We start from the raw sequence: 24,958 nt of genomic DNA, 5'->3' as shown, positions 1-24,958 counted from the left end.
AGAATCAGTATTTAAACTGAACTAGTGTTTATTTACCACCTCTCCAAAAAGACTTAAATCAACACTATCTGGTTTGGACCCATGTAGACGCTTTAAAAGTGTTCAGTTAAATTCTGACAGGTAATCTGAGTAAACTGATTTAACTGTGTCCTATTCACTGTCTGTTCTGTTCATTTCATATCTTTTCTACTCTGACATGTATAGACCAACAGACTGTTTAGACTAACACGAGTGTTTAGCTAATAGTTCTGAATTTCTAAATGCTGCCTTGTAATTGATTATTTTTATTTATAACTTCATAAATTTTAAGAAACTTAATAGTTGTGAATAATGTACATCAGCATATTGAAAAAGAACATGAGAGTATGAGATAGATTATTTTATATTTTGCATTTTATTTGTTGTATTTTCTTGTTCTTGTTGTTGTTCATCTTCTTGTTGTTGTTCTTGCTGTTGCTGTTGTCTTCTATTTAGTTCCCAGTCCTGAGCAAGCACAAGGCGACAGTGGAGAGGAAAAACCCCCTTTAAAAGGAGGAAACCTCTGGCAGAACCAGACTCAGGAAGGGCGGCCATCTGCCTTGACCGATTGGGGTGAAGACAACAGTAAAGAGGGTTGTTACTTTTATAAATTTGCATTTGATTTGTTGTATTTATTTCTTATTGTTGTTGTTGTTATTTTTCTTGTTCTTGTTGTTCTTGTTGTTCATTTTGTTCTTGTTCTTGTTTTTGTTCATTTTCTTGTTCTTGTTGTTGTTCATCTTCTTGTTGTTGTTCTTGCTGTTGCTGTTGTCTTCTATTTAGTTCCCAGTCCTGAGCAAGCACAAGGCGACAGTGGAGAGGAAAAACCCCCTTTAAAAGGAGGAAACCTCTGGCAGAACCAGACTCAGGAAGGGCGGCCATCTGCCTTGACCGATTGGGGTGAAGACAACAGTAAAGAGGGTTGTTACTTTTATAAATTTGCATTTGATTTGTTGTATTTATTTCTTATTGTTGTTGTTGTTATTTTTCTTGTTCTTGTTGTTCATTTTGTTCTTGTTCTTGTTTTTGTTCATTTTCTTGTTCTTGTTGTTGTTCATTTTCTTGTTATTGTTCTTGTTGTTCTTGCTGTTGTCTTCGATTCAGTCCTGAGCAAGCACAAGGCGACAATGGGAGGAATGCCCCCATTTAAAAGGAGGAAACCTTCAGCAGAACCAGACTGAGGAAGGGCGGTCATCTGCCTTGACCGGTTGGCGTGAAGAGGACAGGAAAGGATGTCGACAAGCACCAAACATGACACCAGGGATACCTGCTGGAAAGAAAAAGAGAGAAAACAAAAGTTAGTCATGTGTGTCATACCTGAGCCACTGGTGGCTTTGAAGATCCTCCAGAGTGGGACGTTTCATGGGGTCTTCTGCTAAGCACTTCTTCAGAAAATCTTGGCCTCCTATAGGACATGAAAGAAAAGAACAACAATGGTTAGCATTTCAGTGGTTTAACAGAAAGCAAAGTGAAATGATCAGATTTGTGTGTTTGCGGACAGATGTGCCAATTGGGTGTTTAACTTACTTTTTGAAAGCTTTTTTCTGATCCTCAATTTATTTTGGATGAAGGAGGTGGATACGAAGTTCATGGTGTGCAGCATTTCATACAGGACCACCCCTATCTGCCACACTGTTCCGGGTCCGGCGCTGTAATTATCCATGTTCAATACCTCTGGAGGGAATTGAGACAGGATGCCACAACATACATCAAACTCTGTGTTTTCGTCGTAGAAACAGCTCAAACCAAAGTCAATGAGACGAAGTTGTGGTTTTTCTGAATCTGTCTCAATGAGGATGTTTTCTAATTTGATGTCTCTGTGGAAAATGCAGTTCTTCTGGAGGTATATTGCTGCATCAACCAGCTGTTGTAGTATAACCTAAAAGAGACAAAAACAGAGGTTAGAAAGTTTGAAGTGGTCTGAGGTGTTTCATGACTCTCCACCACTTTGATCTTAGTCAGTATTAAACATCTAAATAAATCAAATGAAGAATATCTGAAAATGTCTCTAAAACACAAAAATTCAAAACAATCCTAACAATCCTCTATATACTTACTTTTGCGGTGGCCTCTTCTAGTGCACCTCCATGATCTGAAACATAGTCAGACAGACTGACGGCAGACTCTGGTCTCTCCAGCACAAGAACCAGCTGTCCCTCCAGTTCATACCAGTCCAGCAGGGTTACTGGGGCTGACTTCCCCACAGAGTTGTCTGTTCTAGCTTGCAGTCTTAGCATGACAGCCACTTCCGCAGGCATTTCCTCGCCATCGTCAGTATATTCGAAGAAAATGATTTTTTTCACATATTTGATCGCCACCTGCAGTACACAAACAAGATGTTGGTTAAAATTTCTTAATCATAAAGCATGTAATTTGACTGAGAACATTTGAGTAATACTTACTGGTAAATTATCTGCTTTCCGGTAGCCAGCAAACACTGATCCATAGCCTCCTTCCCCTAGAGGATTCTCCTGTTGATATTTTGCCTCGAATTCATCTAAAAATGCAATCAAACACATGGTTAGCTTTAATGTCCTTTAGAATAATTTCAGTTAGAATTTACTCATGTTGCCTAAGCTATAATGTTATTCTGTGAAATAGTAACTAAATACTTGTGTTATACATGACTAACATGATACATTAATCACTCATTACTTACCTCTTTTGGTTTGTGCCCTGTCCTTTGAAGAAATGGCTGTCTTACTATCTTCATTGGTCAGGGTAGGGCCTAGAAGTCCTTTTGTCTTCTTGGGTGACCGTGATAGTTCTTCATCGTCATCTTCATTTCGTTTTCTTTTCCTGCTCACTTTTTTGACTTTGTCTTGTGAGATTGGCGATGGTCCAGCTACATCAGAAAGCCTTGGCCTTTTTGCAGGTCTCTGATGATGAGAAGTGGCTTTCCTCTTGGTCGTATTGGTCCTCTTTGCATCCTCCTCAGATGGTTTGCAACTTTTCATGTTGTTGCGACAGGATTCTATAAATGAGAGTAACACACATAAATGTTAGCATGTTGGTAATAACAACGATGATTAATTCAGTTGAATTTCTATTATTTTAAATAAATGTGTCAAAGTTGATTAGCATTCATTCTTTGTACCGCCTAGTCTATTGCAGGTAAGCTGGAGCCTATAACCACCATACCACCGTGCAGTTATTGAACAGTGTAACGTTAATTTACTAAATCTAAAATATGCATTAACTACACTGTTGTAATTTAACAAATGGGTAAACTTACTGTTTGAGGAGGATCCTGTGTCATTGTTCAGCACAAGTCCTAGAAGTCCTTTAGTCTTCTTGGGCACCCTTAATGATTCTTCTTCCTCTTCATTTCGCTTTCTTTTTCTGTTCACTTTTTTTATCTCGTCTTGTGAGATTGACGATGGTCCAGCTACAACAGAAAGCCTTGGCTTTTTTGCAGGGTTCTGTTGACGAGAAACGGCTTTCCTCTTGGTTGATTTGGTCCTTCCATCCTTTCCAGACACGGGACCGGGCAGCCTCATGGTGTTTTTGACATCTACAAAAGAGAAAAAAATAAAATATGTTAGTATATTGTAAATTTATAATTGTATTAGATCAGGTTTATATCACTACAGATTTAGATCAGAGACACGTGACCAGAGCAAAAAAAAAACAAACAAAACTATTGCAGGTGCATAGATTTTTAAGTCAATCTCTCAATGTAACACACAGTCTTTTTAAGGTGTAAATTAATATAATTTCCCACCACTGTGCAAAAACCCCCTGAATCCAGAGATATCTTTTTCTGGAGACCCTCAGATATTCCTCATCCATGGTGATCTGTATTGTGGATACGCTCCAGCCATGACAGTTTTAGATTTCATGTCCGGAGCATATCAACTCCGGACATAGGACCACTTTGATCCTGATAGAATCTGTAAAATGGTAAATGGTAAATGGTCCATATTTATATAGCGCTTTACTGTACCTGGAACGATACCCAAGGTGCTTTACATTATACATTGCAGTACCCCATTCACACACACTTTCACACACTGATGGCGGAAGCTGCCATGCAAGGCGCTCGACCACGACCCATCAGGAGCAATTAGGGGTTCGGTGTCTTGCCCAAGGACACCTCGACATGAACCCGACTTGGCCGAGGAACAAACCGGCAACCCTCGGGTTACACAACCGCTCTACAGGCGCACCTCTGGACAGTAGGTCCACGCCCGTATTCAGGACACCCAGGACGTGCGTTGCCCTCAGAGAGAGGAGGCCATCGCTGCTCCAGAGGATCTGTCTGCGTCCCAGCATGTGTAACTGGTGGGAGCGCAAACCACCTTGACGGTTGATGTACTCCACCGTTGTTGTATTGTCCGTCCTTAGCAGGACATGATGGCCCACGAGGGACGGGAAGAAATGCTTCAGGGAGAGGAAAACCGCCGAAAGCTCCAGAAAGTTTATGTGGGACCGCTAGAGACGCTCCATCAGCCCCTCACAGTTCGGCCCTCGTGGATCCCACTCCAGCCAGTCAGGCTCGCATCAGTAGTGACCACCTTCCTGGACAGGATGGAGCCCATAGGGACTCCCTGCGTCAGAAAGGCCGGGATACATATAAAAAAATTAAAAAAAAAAGAAAGGCCGGGATACGCCAGTGATGCAGTGTCCTGGCACACACAGCAGTGATCCTCACCCTGCGTGCGCCATGATGGGCGGGGTCCAGTCCGCATGAGGCCACTCAAAGCTGAAAATCCCTCATGTGGAGGCGACCGAGCCGGACTACGAGAATGGCGGACGCCATCAGTCTCAGCAATCGAAGACACAGCCTGAATTGGACCGATTTTCCCGGACGAAAAAACCGGAGACAAGTCCTGAAAACCTTCACGCGGCCCGCCGAGAGGCGCGTTGTGAAAGACAGCAAGTCCAGAGACAGGCCCAGAAAAATTATGCTCTGCGCTGGGGACCGCACGCTTTTTTCTGTGTTCATCACAAAACCCAGATCGGACAGGTGCTCCACGAGAACATGCGTGTGCGCCCTGGCCTCCTGCTCCGACTGTACCAGCAGCAGTCAGTCATCCAGGTATGTGGCCAAGCGGATTCCCTGGCGCCTCAGTGGAGCTATTGCTGCTTCCGTGCACCGCACGAACACCCGCGGACTCAGAGAGAGACCGAAAGGAAGCACTGGGTACTCGTAGCAAATCCCCTGGAAAGCAAACCTCAGGAATTTTCTGTGGGGAGGGTAGACAGGGATGTGGAAATACGAGTCCTTCAGGTTGACAGAAGTGAACCAATCGTTCTGTCGCACAAGATGCAACAGGGATGCGTGTGTGAGCATCCTGAATTTGTATTTCCGGAGATATCTGTTCCGAGCACGAAGATCCAGGATAGGGCGCATCCCCCCTTTCTCGTTTCTTCTTCCTGGCCTGGAAGTTAGCAACTTGCGCGGGCGGAGCCGGCAGGGCTGCAACAGAGGCTGAGGGCTTCTTAGACCAGCCGGCCCGACCGGGTGGAGGAGGCGGGGTGGGCTGGGGCCTTGGCTCTTTGGGTATTTTGAAATGTGAAACCTGAGAAACAGCCGGCGTGAGGTTTTGCGCTGCACAGGCGGAGAGGGAGTAGGAGCTTCCGAGGGAGGCAGAGCTGGAGAGCTTCATCCTCCTTCTTCTTGGCTGCCAATGCAGAGCCAAAAATCCCTTCCGGGACAATGGACATGTCCAGCATGTCATCCTTCTCCCTATCCAACAGGTTGGCGAGGTTCAGCCACCGCGCCCGTTCCTGCAGCACCATAGTTCCCAATGCTCTGCCCGTGGCCTGAACCGCACAGCGTTGGACGTGGAGACATAGGTCGGTGATGACCGGAATCTCCTCCCACGTTGCCGGGTCCTGTGTTTGTCCAAAATCCTCGGCTTGGTAAGCAGTGAGCAGGGAGAGGACATTAAGCGCCCGGGCCGAAAGCGCCGCTGCCTTATAAGCCTTCTCAGTCAGGGCCGACTGAAAACGGTCAGATTTAGACGGCAGGCTGGGACTCCTGGAGGACACTGCAGACAGCCGGGGGTGGAGGTGGGCTGCAACAAGTGGCTCCATTGGTGGCATGCGGAGCAGGCCCAGGCTCTCCATCGCCTCACAATCAAGGGACGAGGCCCCGGGAATCGGGCTCCTGCTGCTGTAAGAACGGTCCTTCCATGAACGTGTCACTTCACGCTGGGAGCCAAGGGCAATCTCTTCCCTTCGTAGCGGGATCTGGTGGTCTCAGCTACAACTGTGGGCCAGGGGACGGCCAGTCGGGCGGCCGAGCGCTTACACATGTCAAGTATGTCCGAGCTGGGAAGGGGAGAAGCTGGTGTGCCACTCTCATCTCCATCCCGAGAAGCAACGGAGGCCGCATGCTGTGCAGCATGGGTAGGAGTGATGAAGACGTCGTCCTCCTCTTCATCCTCGGAAATGAGGAGGTTTGAGGCGAAATCTTCGTCTTCCCCGTAGTCCAAGTCCAGGACATCTTCCTCCGTCGAGCTGGGAGCCCCAGCTGGCGCCAGCAGCTCCCTTCTCCTCCTCCTCCTCTTCGACCTCAGCACCGGCGGAGGGGAGATAGGGGTCCTGCCCAGACAGGCTAACCTGGCGGGCTAGCCGTCTGCAGAGACTCTTCGTGGTGAACACCGAGCAGTGTTGACACGAGCCGGGAACATTGATGGCCAGTCGGGCATGTTCCAGCCCCAGGCAACTTGAGCAGACTTGGTGTGGGTCTCTGCTCGATATTTTGTTCCCGCAGCAACAGGGACGAGCCCCAGAGTCTCCGAGCCCTCTGGTGTGAGGGGTTTTAGCCTCCATTCCTCGCGAGCTGGTGTGCAGGCAGGGAGTAGAGGCAGCTAGCTGGTGTGCTAACCGTGGGGAGGCCGAGAAATTAGCTGGTGTGCTAACACTCGGTGCTCGAGACGCCGTGGTGGGGTGACAAGGATAGGCCGTGGAGGGACAAGGAAGCACTATGGTCTGGTGTGACCAAAGAGCCAAGAGTCCAAGCTAGGTAGAGCTCGGCGACCAAAGCCGATGGATCAGCCTGTGAGCAGTTGAGCTAACTAGCCGTGGACGCAAGATATGCTCCGAGTGAGAAGAGGTTTTTGAATGAGTTGGTCCATCCGCATGAGCTATTTAAGGCAGATGGCACTACGTGATGCGGACGGATACGTTCACACGTTCATCAGCCAATCAGGGTTGGCGTAATGAGATTAGGGGGGTTAACATCTCGTTTACAGGTGTAGCGTCAGGTCTGTAAGTGTAACTAAACATGTGTGGTATCCACAGAAAGTCCAGAATCTCAGCTACCAGCTCAGTAAAACCATTTCTATCACCACCAAACACAGTTAAGACAACAAACAATTCAAAGACCAGGTATCAAAAGTCCGACAAACATGTAAGATGATGTCTCCCCATGAACACGAACAAACGGCTCCTCTACCGAAAGCTCACATCTCTCAGATTCCACAGATGGAAGTTTCATCTCGCTATGACCAAAATTCACCGAACCAGAGGTAGAAGAAGGCCCGATTTATGCTTCACATTTGTAAAAGTCAAAAAGCATGTCTTACCTTTGCTGTCTTGCATAAATTAAAACTGCATTTGTTTAAAAAATAATTAAATAAATAAAAAGTTTGTCATTGTCTTTTGGGAGCAGTTTCCCGTCCAGCATTAACTACACTGTTGTAATTTAACAAAATGGGTAAACTTACTGTTTGAGGAGGATCCTGTGTCATTGTTCGGCACAAGTCCTAGAAGTCCTTTAGTCTTCTTGGGCGCCCTTAATGATTCTTCTTCCTCTTCATTTCGCTTTCTTTTTCTGTTCACTTTTTTTGTCTCGTCTTGTGAGATTGACGATGGTCCAGTTACAACAGAAAGCCTTGGTTTTTTTGCAGGGTTCTCTTGACGAGAAACAGCTTTCCTCTTGGTTGGTTTGGTCCTTCCATCCTTTCCAGACATGGGACCGGGCAGCCTCATGGTGCTTTTGACATCTACAAAAGAGAAAAAAATAAAATATGTTAGTATATTGTAAATTTGTAATTGTATTAGATCAGGTTTATATCACTACAGATTTAGATCAGAGACACGTGCCCAGAGCAAAATAAAATGGGCAGTGTATTACAGAAACGATTAAACCATTAAAAATAGTTTCTCCCAAAAAAAAAAAAAAAAAAAAAAAAAAAACGCCAAACAGATCCTATAGCAAATTTCTTTTTGAAACAGTCACAAAAGTCAGTAAAAATAAACTGCAGCTGTGGAAAAAAGGTAAAAAATTTAGGCCACATTCTAAGTGCTGAAGACTAACTGATTGACCTTGAAAGGGAACAAGCCATCTTAAAAGCTCCACAGCCTGCAACTAACAAACAGATGATGTCAATCCTCCTGCCCTAAGTGGAGGAGTTTACATATCTCGGGATCTTGTTCACAAATGAGGGAAGGATGGAGCGGGAGATCGACAGGCGGATCGGTGCGGCGTCCACAGTGATGCGGGCTCTGCATCGGTCTGTCGTGGTGAAGAGAGAGCTGAGCCAAAAGGCAAAGCTCTCAATTTACCGGTTGATCTACGTTCCTAGCCTCACCTATGGTCATGAGCTGTGGGTAATGACCGAAAGAACGAGATCTCGAATACAAGCGGCCGAAATGAGTTTCCTCCACAGGGTGGCCGGGCTCTCCCTTAGAGATAGGGTGAGAAGCTCGGTGATCAGGGAGGGGCTCAGAGTAGAGCCGCTTCTCCTCCACATCGAGAGGAGCCAGATGAGGTGGCTCGGGCATCTGGTTAGGATGCCTCCTGGACGCCTCCCTGGTGAGGTGTTTCGGGCACGTCCCACCGGAAGGAGGCCCCGGGGCAGACCCAGGACACGCTGGACAGACTACTTCTCTCGGCTGGCCTGGGAACGCCTCGGGATCCCTTCGGATGAGCTGGTGAATGTGGCCGGGGAGAGGGAAGTCTGGGTTTCCCTGCTTAGGCAGCTGCCCCCGCGACCCGACTCCGGATAAGCGGAAGAAAATGGATGGATGGATGGATGGATGGATGGAAACTTTTGGTCCCTCATGCGGTAGCAGTGTTACTTCTCCAAAACAAAATAGCATTTTTATCACCCTCTAGACATTTGTCGTGCATGGCAACGCTGAATGATAACATCCACGAAAAGCCGGTCCATCACGCAAAACTCCTAGAAGAATTATTTTTGGCAATAAAACTTCCAAAACAGCTTGCTATTCGTAAGTGTGCTGCACATACAAATACCAAGGCCTATATTTCTTTAGGAAGATCTCTCAGCAACAATACCAATCGATTTACAAGTTCTAAAAGACATGAAACAAGCATCCCCAAGTTCTGAAAAGAAAATGTGGAAAGAAAAGGCTGTACACAGCAAGATGACATCTATAAATGACCTGAGGGAAAATATACCCTCCAAAAAAAAGACCTTTATAGATGGGCAGCAATACTGAGCCATGGTCCATGCCATGTCTCAACATGGGGGATGATAGATATAACCTAAAATATATTCACTGTGTATGGTTTTACAAATAACCAAAACTAGGATAATTTCCTCCAAGCACAGAGCCTTTAGTTCTATTTGTGTAGATTTAACTGATTTTAACCAATGTAAAGAGAATAATACAACCTAATATGATGATGGTTTCTAGAGCATGGACAGATGTGAGGGATGTGACTGAAGCTGTAGCAGGACTAACTGACCCAAAGACCGACCCAGAAAAGTTTACTGAAGAAATTAGAGACTTGATTAACAGTTACAGACTAAACAGTCTGGAGATTAAGAGAGCTTTTAGGAAAACTCTAGGACCCTACTGGACACATGTAGGTGGAGACTGGAACCACAGAAATGAACAAGGTTCTGTTTTACCCCCAGGAAATGATGCACTTAACCTTAGGGTGACAAACCTACTTAAAAGCATAACAACTAAATGAACTCGTAAAGTAGACTGGACTATTATGAATAAGACCACACAAAAGAAGGACAGAGAGGACAGGGTGAATGGCAAAATAGCAAGAGAAAGGCTGGAAATTTAGGACACTGGTCATGAGACTGTCATGGTTTAGTGCCAACATGACTACAGGAAGTGAAGGAAGACGCACGAAGTGATGAAGAGCTGAGGAAAATAGTAGAAAAATTTTAAACTTAGAAGAGATCCTTTATACAGCAAATAAGCACCCACAAATAACATTATTGGTTTCAGGCCAGCCAGTAACTTTCCTGGTCAATTCAGGAACAACACATACCGTAATAAACAGAACACTTAAAGACATGAAGTTCTCCCATAACTTTGCTTTAGTCCGCTATGCAAATAGAGACCCGCAAAAGGAGAAACTGACGCAGCCACTCAAAATAACTGACCCTAACACTAGGAAAATACATGTAGACTTTGTAGTATTTTCACCCAACTGTCCCAAAAATTTTCTGGGACAAGATTTCATGTTCATCTTAAAAATACGTGTGAAAAAACTCAGTGTATCCATCATACTTGTATGGTGAGTACACTCCTTGCAAGTAAAATTGTATGCATTGAATAACTCTCTGTGGTTCTTGCTTTTGTTGGGAAAGAATTTTTCTAACACTAGAGTAATAATAATTAATAATATATCTAAAATTAACATGACTAATTTAAAGATTTTAACATGGAAATATCACTTACCTTGAATTTTCTTAAGGGCTGTAGTACAGGTTTTCTGGTTTTTCTGCATACAATCTTTTTTCATCTTAACTAGTTTAACCAAAGTTGGCAACAAATGAAAGTTTATGTGTTTTGTCGTCCTGTGAGTGCTATAAAATAAATTATTGGAACACAGAATGTTGGTATGCCTATTCTTTTGACATCACAAGGTGAAGACTCCTTTGATGATGTTGCTTAGCAGCTTACTTAGGCTTAGACTCCACCCACTTTTTACCTAGTAACAAGAAAAGATCCCTAAAACAGTTGTTGTTTGCATGTGATTATAACAATAAACTGTGTTTTGTGACTTTGTGAACCTGTGTTCCAACCATGAAATCATCTTCACCACAGAACAGTTGGCTGTGTTGTGTCCCAGGTTTTCTGTGTGGAGACACTTTCCACCCTTCATATTCTATGTGTACGTGGACTGAACTCCTAGAGCAGCTGATGTAGATACTCTAGCACACAGCACCAGTGGAGGACACGTGATACTTAAATTCATTATAAGCACTATGGTTTTAGCACCTACACTCCACAGGACAGCTGGAGCATTTCTGACATTTCTCGAACCCAACAATGGGCCTCATGAACCTGCTGCAGCATATTACTGATATAACACAGTAAAAAAAAAAACAAAAAAAAAACGGGACCTCATCTTGGTATAACGTGAAAGTTTTATTGTAAAAACGTGAAACCCATCACGTTATAACGTGGTCAGTTTTATTGTAAGAACATGAATCAAAGTAGCCTGTACTGTATGCAGATTTTGTTGCGCCCTATATTCGAGCAAATTACATTTTATTGAAAATATTCTCGCCAAATAGAAACATTTCAGGTTTTTTTTGTCAATGATTAATTGTTCTACTCTAGTTTATTGTTGTACACACAGAAATGTGGGGAAGTTACGAGCAACACGGTGCATCACCTGCCTGCGCGCAATGAGACCGTGCATGTGTGTGTCTGAGTTGCCATAGAGTGTGTGTGCTGCTTTTAGTTAATAACATGAAACTGTGATTACGCCTATGGCTGTCTTCTTAAAGTAAAAATGAAAATTATAAAGGTTATACACCGCTGGGACTGGGAGAAATAAGTTCCCGACACAAAGGCGTGGTCCTGTCTGCTTTAAGGGTGCAACGTCAACAATATCACAGAGTCCTTCAAGCTTCACCAAATCTCTGCAATGAAGTACAACTTCATCCAATTTGGTGAATCCGGCATTTCTCTGGACGTAGCACACAGTTTCCCCATACGACGACAAATATGGTTTATAGTCCACGTTTTCACCACAGAACGAAACATCAAATGTGATCCGTTTCACGTTTTTTACAATAAAACTATCATGCTATGACGTAATTAGCTCCCCTTTTTTTTTGGGAGGGGAGGGGGGACGCTCCTCTCCAAGATAATCTCCCATACAGTTTATTATGTGTGAAGGACAGTACATGGAGAGAAACCCACCACCCTTCAAACTAAAACACTGTGTTGCATTGGGGTAGAAATAATTTTGTGTGTAAACTTAATAACTGATCTTGGATAAACTTAATTCATTCAATCACTAAGCGAAGCAATCACCAGCATGAGGAGGAGGTATCAGTTGTTATGGCTGTGAATGTTTCTTCTATGTGCTTCTAAGGTCCATGTTTGTGAAATGAATAAAATTGTACATTTTGTCCAAATACAAAAACTTCAAAATTTCCAGTCAACATTTGCAGGTTAATGTTAAACCTGGAATTAAAACCTATTCAACTCAACTCATGCTCGACTCTTTTGATTCTCCAGTTAATATTTCCTTCTTGCTTCAAATCTAAACAATGCCATTGTATTTGTTTCAGCCATTTGATCAAGATGGTCATATATGTTACCATTGCTGCAGGATCTGAGCAGAGCATTGGTCTGATTTACTTAAATGATATGCAAACGGTCTGTGATACATGCATTACAGACATTACAGACAGGCAGAAGGGTTCATCCCTGACTAGGATCTCAAGTTTTGGAACAGATCCTTTTATGACTGATGAAGAAAGACAACAGGCTGTTAGGCGATTTTCAGAGGCTTTTGAGGACATCACAGCCCTATTTGATGGCATCATCAGTGACAACCCAAGGCCCTTTCTGGATGCTCTGCAATACCTTGTCCATATATGCAGTCAATTAAAGAAGAGAAAAAAAAAGAAAAAAAACATGCAAATTACTTTAATGGATCATTTATTCCTACTGAGTGTTTTTTTCTCCCAATAAAGTAACTTCAAAAGGGTTGAATTATCTTTTCTTTTACAGTGCACAATTTAGACAGGTTTAATCCATGAATTACAGTACGAAAGAAATAATAAAAAAAAAACAACATATTTAGCCATTACCTGAAATATGAAATAACAGTGAACTTACTTCAGAATAATAGATGAATTTAATAACAATCAGCTGCTACAGTAAAATAAAGTGCACATGTAGGATTAAAATTTACAGCAGGGCTATCAGAACTATAACGGAAAGTGCAGACATTTATAAATAACAGGCCCAGACTAAACAAGAAAGATAAAAGAAAAAAAAGCGACTAATTGATCAATGATTTAATGGAGGCCAAGGCAGCATCCAGACCCTTAACATAGTGGATGTTGGTCTCAAAGTTGGGGCTTCTGCACTTCAGGCAGTGGTCTGCATTTAGAAGCCACTGCCTCACACGGGCTCCACACCCCACCAGCGAGCAGCAACACCTACTGAATTCTCGGAAATCATTTTCCAGCAAAGCAAATATCTTCCTGGAATTTTGCTTCCAGTAATGGGAGCCTAAGGAGTCAGAGAGAGTGTTATTCACTTTTGTATTAAAAATCTCAAAAGAATAAGAAATTGCAATTACAATTATAAACAAATGAGGGATTGAACAATCAAGAGTGGACAACTTACATCTTGTTCCCTCTGAATCCAGGATTTCATTACCTTGACTGTCAGTCAGGGTAATGTCCTCCTCACTTTCCAAAGCCTCCCTCACTTTGGTCGCAATTCCCTCAACAGCTGCCTCAGCTTCCAAAAAGCGTATGACGACTGTTCTGGACATGGCCAGTTTACCATTCACCACCTCTGCAATGTGGATTAGGGCTGCAACGATTAGTCGACGTTGTCGACAATAAAAATAGTCGAGAACGAATTTAGCCGTCGACTATTGTCGGCAAAAAAAAAAAAAAAAAAAAAAAAAAAAAAAACAACTACAGAGTGAGACATCGTCTTCTAATCCTATCTCTGCTGAGAGTTGCACACTGCACATGCGCAAAGAGGGGAAAAAATATAGAGTGAGACATCGTGTTCTTTTTTTATCTCTGCTGAGAGTTGCACATGCGCAATAAAGTCCGCCAAGGGAAAAAATATGTTGGCGGTCCAGGGAGGAAAACCGCGGCGGAGAACGTTAAAAGTCTGGGATAACTTCACGTTAAACTTACAAAATAAATTAAATACATGTGAGAACGTGAGCAGACCTTGTGTACCACGGAAGTACGTCTGCAATGCTCGAACATTTAAAGAGGAGGCACGTCAGACTTACTTAACAACCTCATGCAAGATTTCAAAGCTGAAAGTGAAATAAGATCCATATATAATAATCATGAGATACATAATCCGATTAGTCACCGACTATTAAAACGACTAGTCGACCAATCGACCATCAGAATAGTCATTAGTTGCAGCCCTAATGTGGATTGACCTGAAGATGGACGGACAGAAAATAAATAGATTAGATAGATATTATTGTCTCCCTCTGGTAAGATGAAATCATCCAGTAGCAGACAATCGAATCCACAACAAAACAATTCCATATAATAAATAAGTAATAATCAGTAATAATCGTCTCTTTTGTGGTGGTGGTTGTCAGGGAGGGAGTTGTAGAATGACATTTGTTTATATATTGTTGAATAATATTTCTGCAAAAACATTTCTTTCATAATCAAGCCATAACCTTTGCGATGGTCTGGAAAAACCACTTGGTCTTGGGGTTCCCACTGTTGGTCTTGAAGACATAGATGGAGAGGGAAAGGAGAAGGGGACAGGTGCTCTATTTACAGGGGTCACAGGTGTCATACTTTGCCCCTGATCTCCGTGCACCTCGTAATGCCCCCGGTTAGTGAGGTTCATAATAGAAAAATTCCCTGAGACCTCTGGGAAGATGGCTGTGTTTGTGTTATCTGTGATGTACACACTGCCAGCAGTAACCTGTATAATTGGGTAGAATGGACAACAAATTGCATTAGAACTGAACTATGAAAATATTTACTCTTTTATTTAGTGAGACAGTAAAACATCACACTACAGCACAACATCTTTGCAAGGGGTATTAATGAAAAATATATGCCTACCATTTAAGAAAGAAATCACTCAGTAATTAAAGTTTATTTCATTTTATATTAAATAATCATTGGTAATGTCATCTTATGCTTGTTTATCGCCATCATACTGAGCAGTAATAAAGGTAATCTTTTTTTCAAGCACACCCCACTTTCGCCGTTTAAATCTTGCATGATTTTAGAATTCTCGCATTTTTGTTGCAAAAACAAAACAAACAAAAAAGAAAAACTCCCGAATAGAATAGGAAACCACTAGAAATTACCCTTTGCAATAAGGTAGTGGCCTATTCTACAGGGTGTGGAAAGATTTTTTTTCCTCATTTATCAATTCACTTTTTGTAATTCCTGCAATTTTTGCAAGTTCCCACACATTTTTAATGTTAAAAAGTTTAAGCTATGTAAGGTAACATAGAGAAACATCATGTCATGTTTACCCACCTGAAAAATCCTGCAAACTTTCTCCACCGTCATATCGTCCTCTCGGAGGCTGACTCTTCTCCCACCACGAAAAAGTACAAATGACTCCATCACTTGGTCAATGTTTGTGTTTTCGGTTTAAATTGAATATCTACAGTAAACTGTGGGCAGCAAGTCAACCACATATCACCGCGGGGCAGTAGTGTAGTTTCAGCAGCAGTAGAAGAAGAAGGTACTTCGGGTTTAAGTTAACGCAAATACAAAATCAGATAAAGGCTCGTTTTTTGTTTTTCAATTTCCAATTTCCAAACGAAAAACGGGAGATGAATCATTTCTTGTTTTTTTCAATATTAACACAAAAAACGGATGGCCGCGAAGTACACGGACCAAAAACCCCTAGAATCCAGAGATATCTTTGCCCGGATACCCTCAGACATGCCTCATCCATGGTGATATCTGTCGTAGATACTCTTCAGCCATGACATTTTCAAATTTCATGTCCGGAGCATATCAACTCCGGACATGGGACCACTTTGATAATGATAGAATCTGTAGTTCAGATTTGCCCCAGAAATAGGATACTAGCCAAGGCCCATATCTGGAGAGTATCACCACACTAGAGATATCCTGACAAGCTATTTCAAGAGTCTAGTCAAATCTGGTGATTTCTGATGCCAGTATATCTGTCATATCTAGGGTCAGGATTCTGTGTGTTTTGCACTCATATCTGCATTTCGAACACAAGTGATATCTGTTGTCCAAAAATTTCAAGTTATTGATCATATGAGTACACTGGTATTTATCCACACAAGATACTAAATAATCAGTTCTAATGAAAAACATATCATGCCATCACCTGTTTTGATTGTAAAAGTATTTAAAAACATTAGGTGAAAAATGACCAACTATTTCACTCCATAAACATTTTAATAAACATATTTATTAAACATTTTAATAAAAAACATGCATTCACAGCCAACATTAATTAAAAAATTAACACAGCAAACAATTTAAAAATAAATACATCATAAGCATTCACATCAAACAATAAAATTAAATAACACCAAAAGAATTCACCAGCAAATAGAATACAAAATGCAAAAGAGCAACCAAGGCTAGGTTCACTCTGCAGGCGGAAGTGACCCAAATCCAATTTTTTGCCCCTGTGCGGCCTGTATCTGATTTTTTCATAACAGTCTGAACAACACAGATCCGATTATTTCAAATGCGACCCAGGCCACTTTGATATGTGGTCCTAAATCCGATACATATCCGATCTTTTGCCATGCAACTTCAGTCTGAAAGGCCAGGTTGCATTAATCCGACCTACCTACATATCATGCTCAACATTGTTTATAAACTTCTATTCTCTATCTCACAAATCATTCTCTCACTACTCCTGTCTGCGCTTCTGTACTCACATGTTTCTCTGTACAGACATGTTTCTCTGTACAGACGTTGCTGCCACTACACCACAAAAAGCCATGGCCAAAAATCTGACTCTCTTCTTTTGTAATCTCCTCGTTAAAACGATGCCATTGAAAATGTGCTGGATATGGTTGGACAATAACTTTAAAATTGCAACATCCGCACCGCTGTTACCGCAAGCACGAAAACGTCACACGCACGCTCAGTGTCATGTCTTCTACACATGCTGGACACTTTTGGTGCGCATAGGGTTCATACAGGAGATCACAAGTCGCATTTAATTGGAAATGTGAACGGACTCTCAAAAAAATCGGATTTCACAAAAAAATACGAATTGAGCATTATGCCCTGCAGTGTGAACCTAGCCTATTTTACAGTCTCCTTCTGCCATATAGCAACTTTTCCCAGGAGGTGGGTGCGGTCTGTGAAACCAGCTCATATCTGCATAGAAATACATGGGATCTGCACCAAAACTGACAGCAAGCTAGCTTTAGCATGGTAGCAAAAATGTTTAATAAGTACACCAACATTTCAAATTCTCAGTTAGCCATTTTACCTAGCATGTTAGCTAGCATGCTAGCAAAAATACTAACTACACCCATCAACATACCAGAATTCCAGCTAGTTGAATAAACACATTATATAAGGTGTGTCCCAATTCAGGGTCTGCACACTTCGAAGTGCGGATCCGTCGGCCACATACGTCATCGCGGTGCACAAAATACTGTGATGCATCCTTCGCGGCCTCTTTTCTCCCAGAATTCATTGCGCACAAGACGGTGGCGAATCAGCAACTGAGCTCAGAAGGGTCGTATAAAGTTTCAAGTTTTATTTTAAAAAAAGTACGCTTTTTTAAAACTAGACTTTAGTATAAATATTACAAAACCAAGTACATTTAAAGCATGTTTGTTAAATGGCGACATTAGAATTTGGTATCATTTGACATTCATGGACTTTTAAAGGGTTAATGAAGTGCGTACCGGCTGGAAAACAACAGAGCCTAAGACTACAGAGGACACTCTGTAGCCTGCGTAGTCTGCGCACTTCGAAGTGTGCAGACCCTGAATTGGGACACACCTATAGCATGTTAGCTAGCATATTAGCATGCTAGCAAAAATACTAACTAGGTCCATCAACATGCCAAAATCCCAGCTAGTTAAATAAGCACATTACATAACATGTTAGCTAGCATATTAGCATGCTAGGAAAACATGCTAACTAGGTACATCAACATTTAAGATTCTCAGCAAGCCATTTCACCATATTACTAATATTAGCTAAAGCGCTAACATGCTAGCAAAGGGTGTATGAGACAGGTGGCGGGGGCCACGAGGCTCTGACCTGATGGATGCTGCTTGCGGCTTTAATTCTAACTTCGTTTTTCATCATCATTTTTCTTTGGATAAAAGCGCTATATAAGTACAGGCCATTTGCCATTTACCAAAAATCACCATAAATCTTCTTTGTCAAAATCCTAGAATAAAATCCATGGACAGATTCAACAAAGTGTTGGAAACCTTGTTTTCAGAGATTTCGCTCCATATTGACATGGCAGCATCACACAGTTGCTGCAGATTTGTCGGCTGCATCCATGATAAGAATCTCCCGTTCCACCACATCCCAAAGCTGCTCTGTTGGATTGAGATCTGGTGACTGTGGAGGCCACTGGAGTCCAGTGAAATGACTGTTGTGCTAAAGAAAGGAGTTGGAGATGATTTGAGCTTTGTGACATGGTGAATTATCCTGCTGGACGTAGCCATCAGAAGATGCTACACTGTGGTCAGTCAGCAATAATACTCAGGTAGGCTATGGAGGTTAAACCATGCCACATTGGTAGTGCCGGCCAAGAAAATATCCCCCACTATTTGCTGAAGTTCAAAGTTGCTTAGTCTGACCTTCAGCAAGTCATCTTGACCATGTCTACATGACTAAATGCTTTGAGTTGCTACCATGTGATTGGCTGATTCGATATTTGTGTTAACAAGCAGTTGAACAGATGTACCTACTAAAGTGACATGTGGTCATCTTGTTAAGCATTTTTATTTTGTTAAAACTGTTTTAAAATGTTTGTTGTGTAGGCAAAATTGATGTTTTTTAGCTAAAAATGACTTTTTTATTTTAGGAAACTACATTTTGTATCTAATTTTTAGAAGTTCAGAAAAGCTGATTTTAGACCTTGTAAAGTTAATATGGGGATAATCTTGTATAGTTAAATAATCCAATGAAAGAGTTTATATATAATAACTCATTTTAACTCAGTAAAATAGAATCAGTATCTAAACTGAACTAGTGTTTATTTACCACCTCTCCAAAATGAGATAAATCAACACTATTTGGTTTGGATCGATGTAGACGCTTTAAAAGTGTTCAGTTAAATTCTGATAGGTAATCTGAGTAAACTGATTTAACTGTGTCCTATTCACTGTCTGTTCTGTTCATTTCATATCTTTTCTACTCTGACATGTATAGACCAACAGACTGTTTAGCTATTAGCTCTGAATTTCTAAATGCTGCCTTGTAATTGATTATTTTTATTTATAACTTCATACATTTTAAGAAACTTAATAGTTGTGAATAATGTACATCAGCATATTAAAAAAGAACATGAGAGTATGAGATAGATTATTTTATATTTTGCATTTTATTTGTTGTATTTATTTTTTATTGTTGTTGTTCATCTTCTTGTTGTTGTTCTTGCTGTTGCTGTTGTCTTCTATTTAGTTCCCAGTCCTGAGCAAGCACAAGGCGACAGTGGAGAGGAAAAACCCCCTTTAAAAGGAGGAAACCTCTGGCAGAACCAGACTCAGGAAGGGCGGCCATCTGCCTTGACCGATTGGGGTGAAGACAACAGTTAAGAGGGTTGTTACTTTTATAAATTTGCATTTGATTTGTTGTATTTATTTCTTATTGTTGTTGTTGTTATTTTTCTTGTTCTTGTTGTTCTTGTTGTTCATTTTGTTCTTGTTCTTGTTTTTGTTCATTTTCTTGTTCTTGTTGTTGTTCATTTTCTTGTTATCGTTCTTGTTGTTCTTGCTGTTGTCTTCGATTCAGTCCTGAGCAAGCACAAGGCGACAGTGGAGAGGAAAAACCCCCTTTAAAAGGAGGAAACCTCTGGCAGAACCAGACTCAGGAAGGGCGGCCATCTGCCTTGACCGATTGGGGTGAAGACAACAGTAAAGAGGGTTGTTACTTTTATAAATTTGCATTTGATTTGTTGTATTTATTTCTTATTGTTGTTGTTGTTATTTTTCTTGTTCTTGTTGTTCATTTTGTTCTTGTTCTTGTTTTTGTTCATTTTCTTGTTCTTGTTGTTGTTCATTTTCTTGTTATTGTTCTTGTTGTTCTTGCTGTTGTCTTTGATTCAGTCCTGAGCAAGCACAAGGCGACAGTGGAGAGGAAAAACCCCCTTTAAAAGGAGGAAACCTCTGGCAGAACCAGACTCAGGAAGGGCGGCCATCTGCCTTGACCGATTGGGGTGAAGACAACAGTAAAGAGGGTTGTTACTTTTATAAATTTGCATTTGATTTGTTGTATTTATTTCTTATTGTTGTTGTTGTTATTTTTCTTGTTCTTGTTGTTCATTTTGTTCTTGTTCTTGTTTTTGTTCATTTTCTTGTTCTTGTTGTTGTTCATTTTCTTGTTATTGTTCTTGTTGTTCTTGCTGTTGTCTTCGATTCAGTCCTGAGCAAGCACAAGGCGACAATGGGAGGAATGCCCCCATTTAAAAGGAGGAAACCTTCAGCAGAACCAGACTGAGGAAGGGCGGTCATCTGCCTTGACCGGTTGGGGTGAAGAGGACAGGAAAGGATGTCGACAAGCACCAAACATGACACCAGGGATACCTGCTGGAAAGAAAAAGAGAGAAAACAAAAGTTAGTCATGTGTGTCATACCTGAGCCACTGGTGGCTTTGAAGATCCTCCAGAGTGGGACGTTTCATGGGGTCTTCTGCTAAGCACTTCTTCAGAAAATCTTGGCCTCCTATAGGACATGAAAGAAAAGAACAACAATGGTTAGCATTTCAGTGGTTTAACAGAAAGCAAAGTGAAATGATCAGATTTGTGTGTTTGCGGACAGATGTGCCAATTGGGTGTTTAACTTACTTTTTGAAAGCTTTTTTCTGATCCTCAATTTATTTTGGATGAAGGAGGTGGATACGAAGTTCATGGTGTGCAGCATTTCATACAGGACCACCCCTATCTGCCACACTGTTCCGGGTCCGGCGCTGTAATTATCCATGTTCAATACCTCTGGAGGGAATTGAGACAGGATGCCACAACATACATCAAACTCTGTGTTTTCGTCGTAGAAACAGCTCAAACCAAAGTCAATGAGACGAAGTTGTGGTTTTTCTGAATCTGTCTCAATGAGGATGTTTTCTAATTTGATGTCTCTGTGGAAAATGCAGTTCTTCTGGAGGTATATTGCTGCATCAACCAGCTGTTGTAGTATAACCTAAAAGAGACAAAAACAGGGGTTAGAAAGTTTGAAGTGGTCTGAGGTGTTTCATGACTCTCCACCACTTTGATCTTAGTCAGTATTAAACATCTAAATAAATCAAATGAAGAATATCTGAAAATGTCTCTAAAACACAAAAATTCAAAACAATCCTAATAATCCTCTATATACTTACTTTTGCGGGGGCCTCTTCTAGTGCACCTCCATGATCTGAAACATAGTCAGACAGACTGACGGCAGACTCTGGTCTCTCCAGCACAAGAACCAGCTGTCCCTCCAGTTCATACCAGTCCAGCAGGGTTACTGGGGCTGACTTCCCCACAGAGTTGTCTGTTCTAGCTTGCAGTCTTAGCATGACAGCCACTTCCGCAGGCATTTCCTCGCCATCGTCAGTATATTCGAAGAAAATGATTTTTTTCACATATTTGATCGCCACCTGCAGTACACAAACAAGATGTTGGTTAAAATTTCTTAATCATAAAGCATGTAATTTGACTGAGAACATTTGAGTAATACTTACTGGTAAATTATCGGCTTTCCGGTAGCCAGCAAACACTGATCCATAGCCTCCTTCCCCTAGAGGATTCTCCTGTTGATATTTTGCCTCAAATTCATCTAAAAACGCAATCAAACACATGGTTAGCTTTAATGTCCTTTAGAATAATTTCAGTTAGAATTTACTCATGTTGCCTAAGCTATAATGTTATTCTGTGAAATAGTAACTAAATACTTGTGTTATACATGACTAACATGGTACATTAATCACTCATGACTTACCTCTTTTGGTTTGTGCCCTGTCCTTTGAAGAAATGGCTGTCTTACTATCTTCATTGGTCAGGGTAGGGCCTAGAAGTCCTTTTGTCTTCTTGGGTGACCGTGATAGTTCTTCATCGTCATCTTCATTTCGTTTTCTTTTCCTGCTCACTTTTTTGACTTTGTCTTGTGAGATTGGCGATGGTCCAGCTACATCAGAAAGCCTTGGCCTTTTTGCAGGTCTGTGATGATGAGAAGTGGCTTTCCTCTTGGTCGTATTGGTCCTCTTTGCATCCTCCTCAGATGGTTTGCAACTTTTCATGTTGTTGCGACAGGATTCTATAAATGAGAGTAACACACATAAATGTTAGCATGTTGGTAATAACAACGATGATTAATTCAGTTGAATTTCTATTATTTTAAATAAATGTGTCAAAGTTGATTAGCATTCATTCTTTGTACCGCAGTCTATTACGGGTAAGCTGGAGCCTATAACCACCACACCACCGTGCAGTTATTGAACAGTGTAACGTTAATTTACTAAATCTAAAACATGCATTAACTACACTGTTGTAATTTAACAAATGGGTAAACTTACTGTTTGAGGAGGATCCTGTGTCATTGTTCGGCACAAGTCCTAGAAGTCCTTTAGTCTTCTTGGGCGCCCTTAATGATTCTTCTTCCTCTTCATTTCGCTTTCTTTTTCTGTTCACTTTTTTTATCTCGTCTTGTGAGATTGACGATGGTCCAGCTACAACAGAAAGCCTTGGCTTTTTTGCAGGGTTCTGTTGACGAGAAACGGCTTTTCTCTTGGTTGATTTGGTCCTTTCATCCTTTCCAGACATGGGACCGGGCAGCCTCATGGTGTTTTTGACATCTACAAAAGAGAAAAAAATAAAATATGTTAGTATATTGTAAATTTGTAATTGTATTAGATCAGGTTTATATCACTACAGATTTAGATCAGAGACACGTGCCCAGAGGAAAATAAAATGGGCAGTGTATTACAGAAACGATTAAACCATTAAAGATAGTTTCTCCCAAAAAAAAAAAAAAAAAAAAAAAAAAACGCCAAACAGATCCTATAGCAAATTTCTTTTTGAAACAGTCACAAAAGTCAGTAAAAATAAACTGCAGCTGTGGAAAAAAGGTAAAAAATTTAGGCCACATTCTAAGTGCTGAAGACTAACTGATTGACCTTGAAAGGAAACAAGCCATCTTAAAAGCTCCACAGCCTGCAACTAACAAACAGATGATGTCAATCCTCCTGCCCTAAGTGGAGGAGTTTACATATCTCGGGATCTTGTTCACAAATGAGGGAAGGATGGATCGGGAGATCGACAGGCGGATCGGTGCGGCGTCCACAGTGATGCGGGCTCTGCATCGGTCTGTCGTGGTGAAGAGAGAGCTGAGCCAAAAGGCAAAGCTCTCAATTTACCGGTCGATCTACGTTCCTAGCCTCACCTATGGTCATGAGCTGTGGGTAATGACCGAAAGAACGAGATCTCGAATACAAGCGGCCGAAATGAGTTTCCTCCACAGGGTGGCCGGGCTCTCCCTTAGAGATAGGGTGAGAAGCTCGGTGATCAGGGAGGGGCTCAGAGTAGAGCCGCTTCTCCTCCACATCGAGAGGAGCCAGATGAGGTGGCTCGGGCATCTGGTTAGGATGCCTCCTGGACGCCTCCCTGGTGAGGTGTTTCGGGCACGTCCCACCGGAAGGAGGCCCCGGGGCAGACCCAGGACACGCTGGACAGACTACTTCTCTCGGCTGGCCTGGGAACGCCTCGGGATCCCTTCGGATGAGCTGGTGAATGTGGCCGGGAAGAGGGAAGTTTGGGTTTCCCTGCTTAGGCAGCTGCCCCCGCAACCCGACTCCGGATAAGCGGAAGAAAATGGATGGATGGATGGATGGATGGATGGATGGAAACTTTTGGTCCCTCATGCGGTAGCAGTGTTACTTCTCCAAAACAAAATAGCATTTTTATCACCCTCTAGACATTTGTCGTGCATGGCAACGCTGAATGATAACATCCACGAAAAGCCGGTCCATCACGCAAAACTCCTAGAAGAATTATTTTTGGCAATAAAACTTCCAAAACAGCTTGCTATTCGTAAGTGTGCTGCACATACAAATACCAAGGCCTATATTTCTTTAGGAAGATCTCTCAGCAACAATACCAATCGATTTACAAGTTCTAAAAGACATGAAACAAGCATCCCCAAGTTCTGAAAAGAAAATGTGGAAAGAAAAGGCTGTACACAGCAAGATGACATCTATAAATGACCTGAGGGAAAATATACCCTCCAAAAAAAAGACCTTTATAGATGGGCAGCAATACTGAGCCATGGTCCATGCCATGTCTCAACATGGGGGATGATAGATATAACCTAAAATATATTCACTGTGTATGGTTTTACAAATAACCAAAACTAGGATAATTTCCTCCAAGCACAGAGCCTTTAGTTCTATTTGTGTAGATTTAACTGATTTTAACCAATGTAAAGAGAATAATACAACCTAATATGATGATGGTTTCTAGAGCATGGACAGATGTGAGGGATGTGACTGAAGCTGTAGCAGGACTAACTGACCCAAAGACCGACCCAGAAAAGTTTACTGAAGAAATTAGAGACTTGATTAACAGTTACAGACTAAACAGTCTGGAGATTAAGAGAGCTTTTAGGAAAACTCTAGGACCCTACTGGACACATGTAGGTGGAGACTGGAACCACAGAAATGAACAAGGTTCTGTTTTACCCCCAGGAAATGATGCACTTAACCTTAGGGTGACAAACCTACTTAAAAGCATAACAACTAAATGAACTCGTAAAGTAGACTGGACTATTATGATTAAGACCACACAAAAGAAGGACAGAGAGGACAGGGTGAATGGCAAAATAGCAAGAGAAAGG

The 24,958-nt window shown here is 41.8% G+C and overlaps 2 protein-coding genes across 2 annotated transcripts; both read right to left on the bottom strand.

Annotated features, from left to right (window-relative positions):
* Positions 1–1,240: 1,240 nt before the first annotated feature.
* On the bottom strand, positions 1,241–7,812 carry LOC121633227 (serine/threonine-protein kinase pim-1-like). The gene is made up of 6 exons (XM_041975060.1): positions 7,698–7,812; positions 2,678–2,992; positions 2,421–2,515; positions 2,076–2,336; positions 1,546–1,897; positions 1,241–1,423 (listed from the first exon to the last, which is right to left on the bottom strand). The coding sequence occupies exons 2-6, from the start codon at positions 2,973–2,975 to the stop codon at positions 1,317–1,319; spliced, it is 1,113 nt and encodes a 370-aa protein (XP_041830994.1). The 5' UTR covers positions 2,976–2,992; positions 7,698–7,812; the 3' UTR covers positions 1,241–1,316.
* Positions 7,813–20,609: 12,797 nt separating this feature from the next.
* Positions 20,610–21,999, bottom strand: LOC121633839 (serine/threonine-protein kinase pim-1-like). Its single transcript, XM_041976118.1, has 4 exons — positions 21,813–21,999; positions 21,468–21,728; positions 20,938–21,289; positions 20,610–20,815 (listed from the first exon to the last, which is right to left on the bottom strand). Exons 1-4 carry the CDS (start codon positions 21,927–21,929, stop codon positions 20,709–20,711), a joined length of 837 nt encoding a protein of 278 aa, XP_041832052.1. The 5' UTR covers positions 21,930–21,999; the 3' UTR covers positions 20,610–20,708.
* Positions 22,000–24,958: the final 2,959 nt, after the last annotated feature.

This window comes from Melanotaenia boesemani, chromosome 22, assembly GCF_017639745.1.
Source record: "Melanotaenia boesemani isolate fMelBoe1 chromosome 22, fMelBoe1.pri, whole genome shotgun sequence".
Lineage (NCBI taxonomy): Eukaryota > Metazoa > Chordata > Actinopteri > Atheriniformes > Melanotaeniidae > Melanotaenia > Melanotaenia boesemani.
This window is presented reverse-complemented; position numbering and strand designations above follow the sequence as displayed.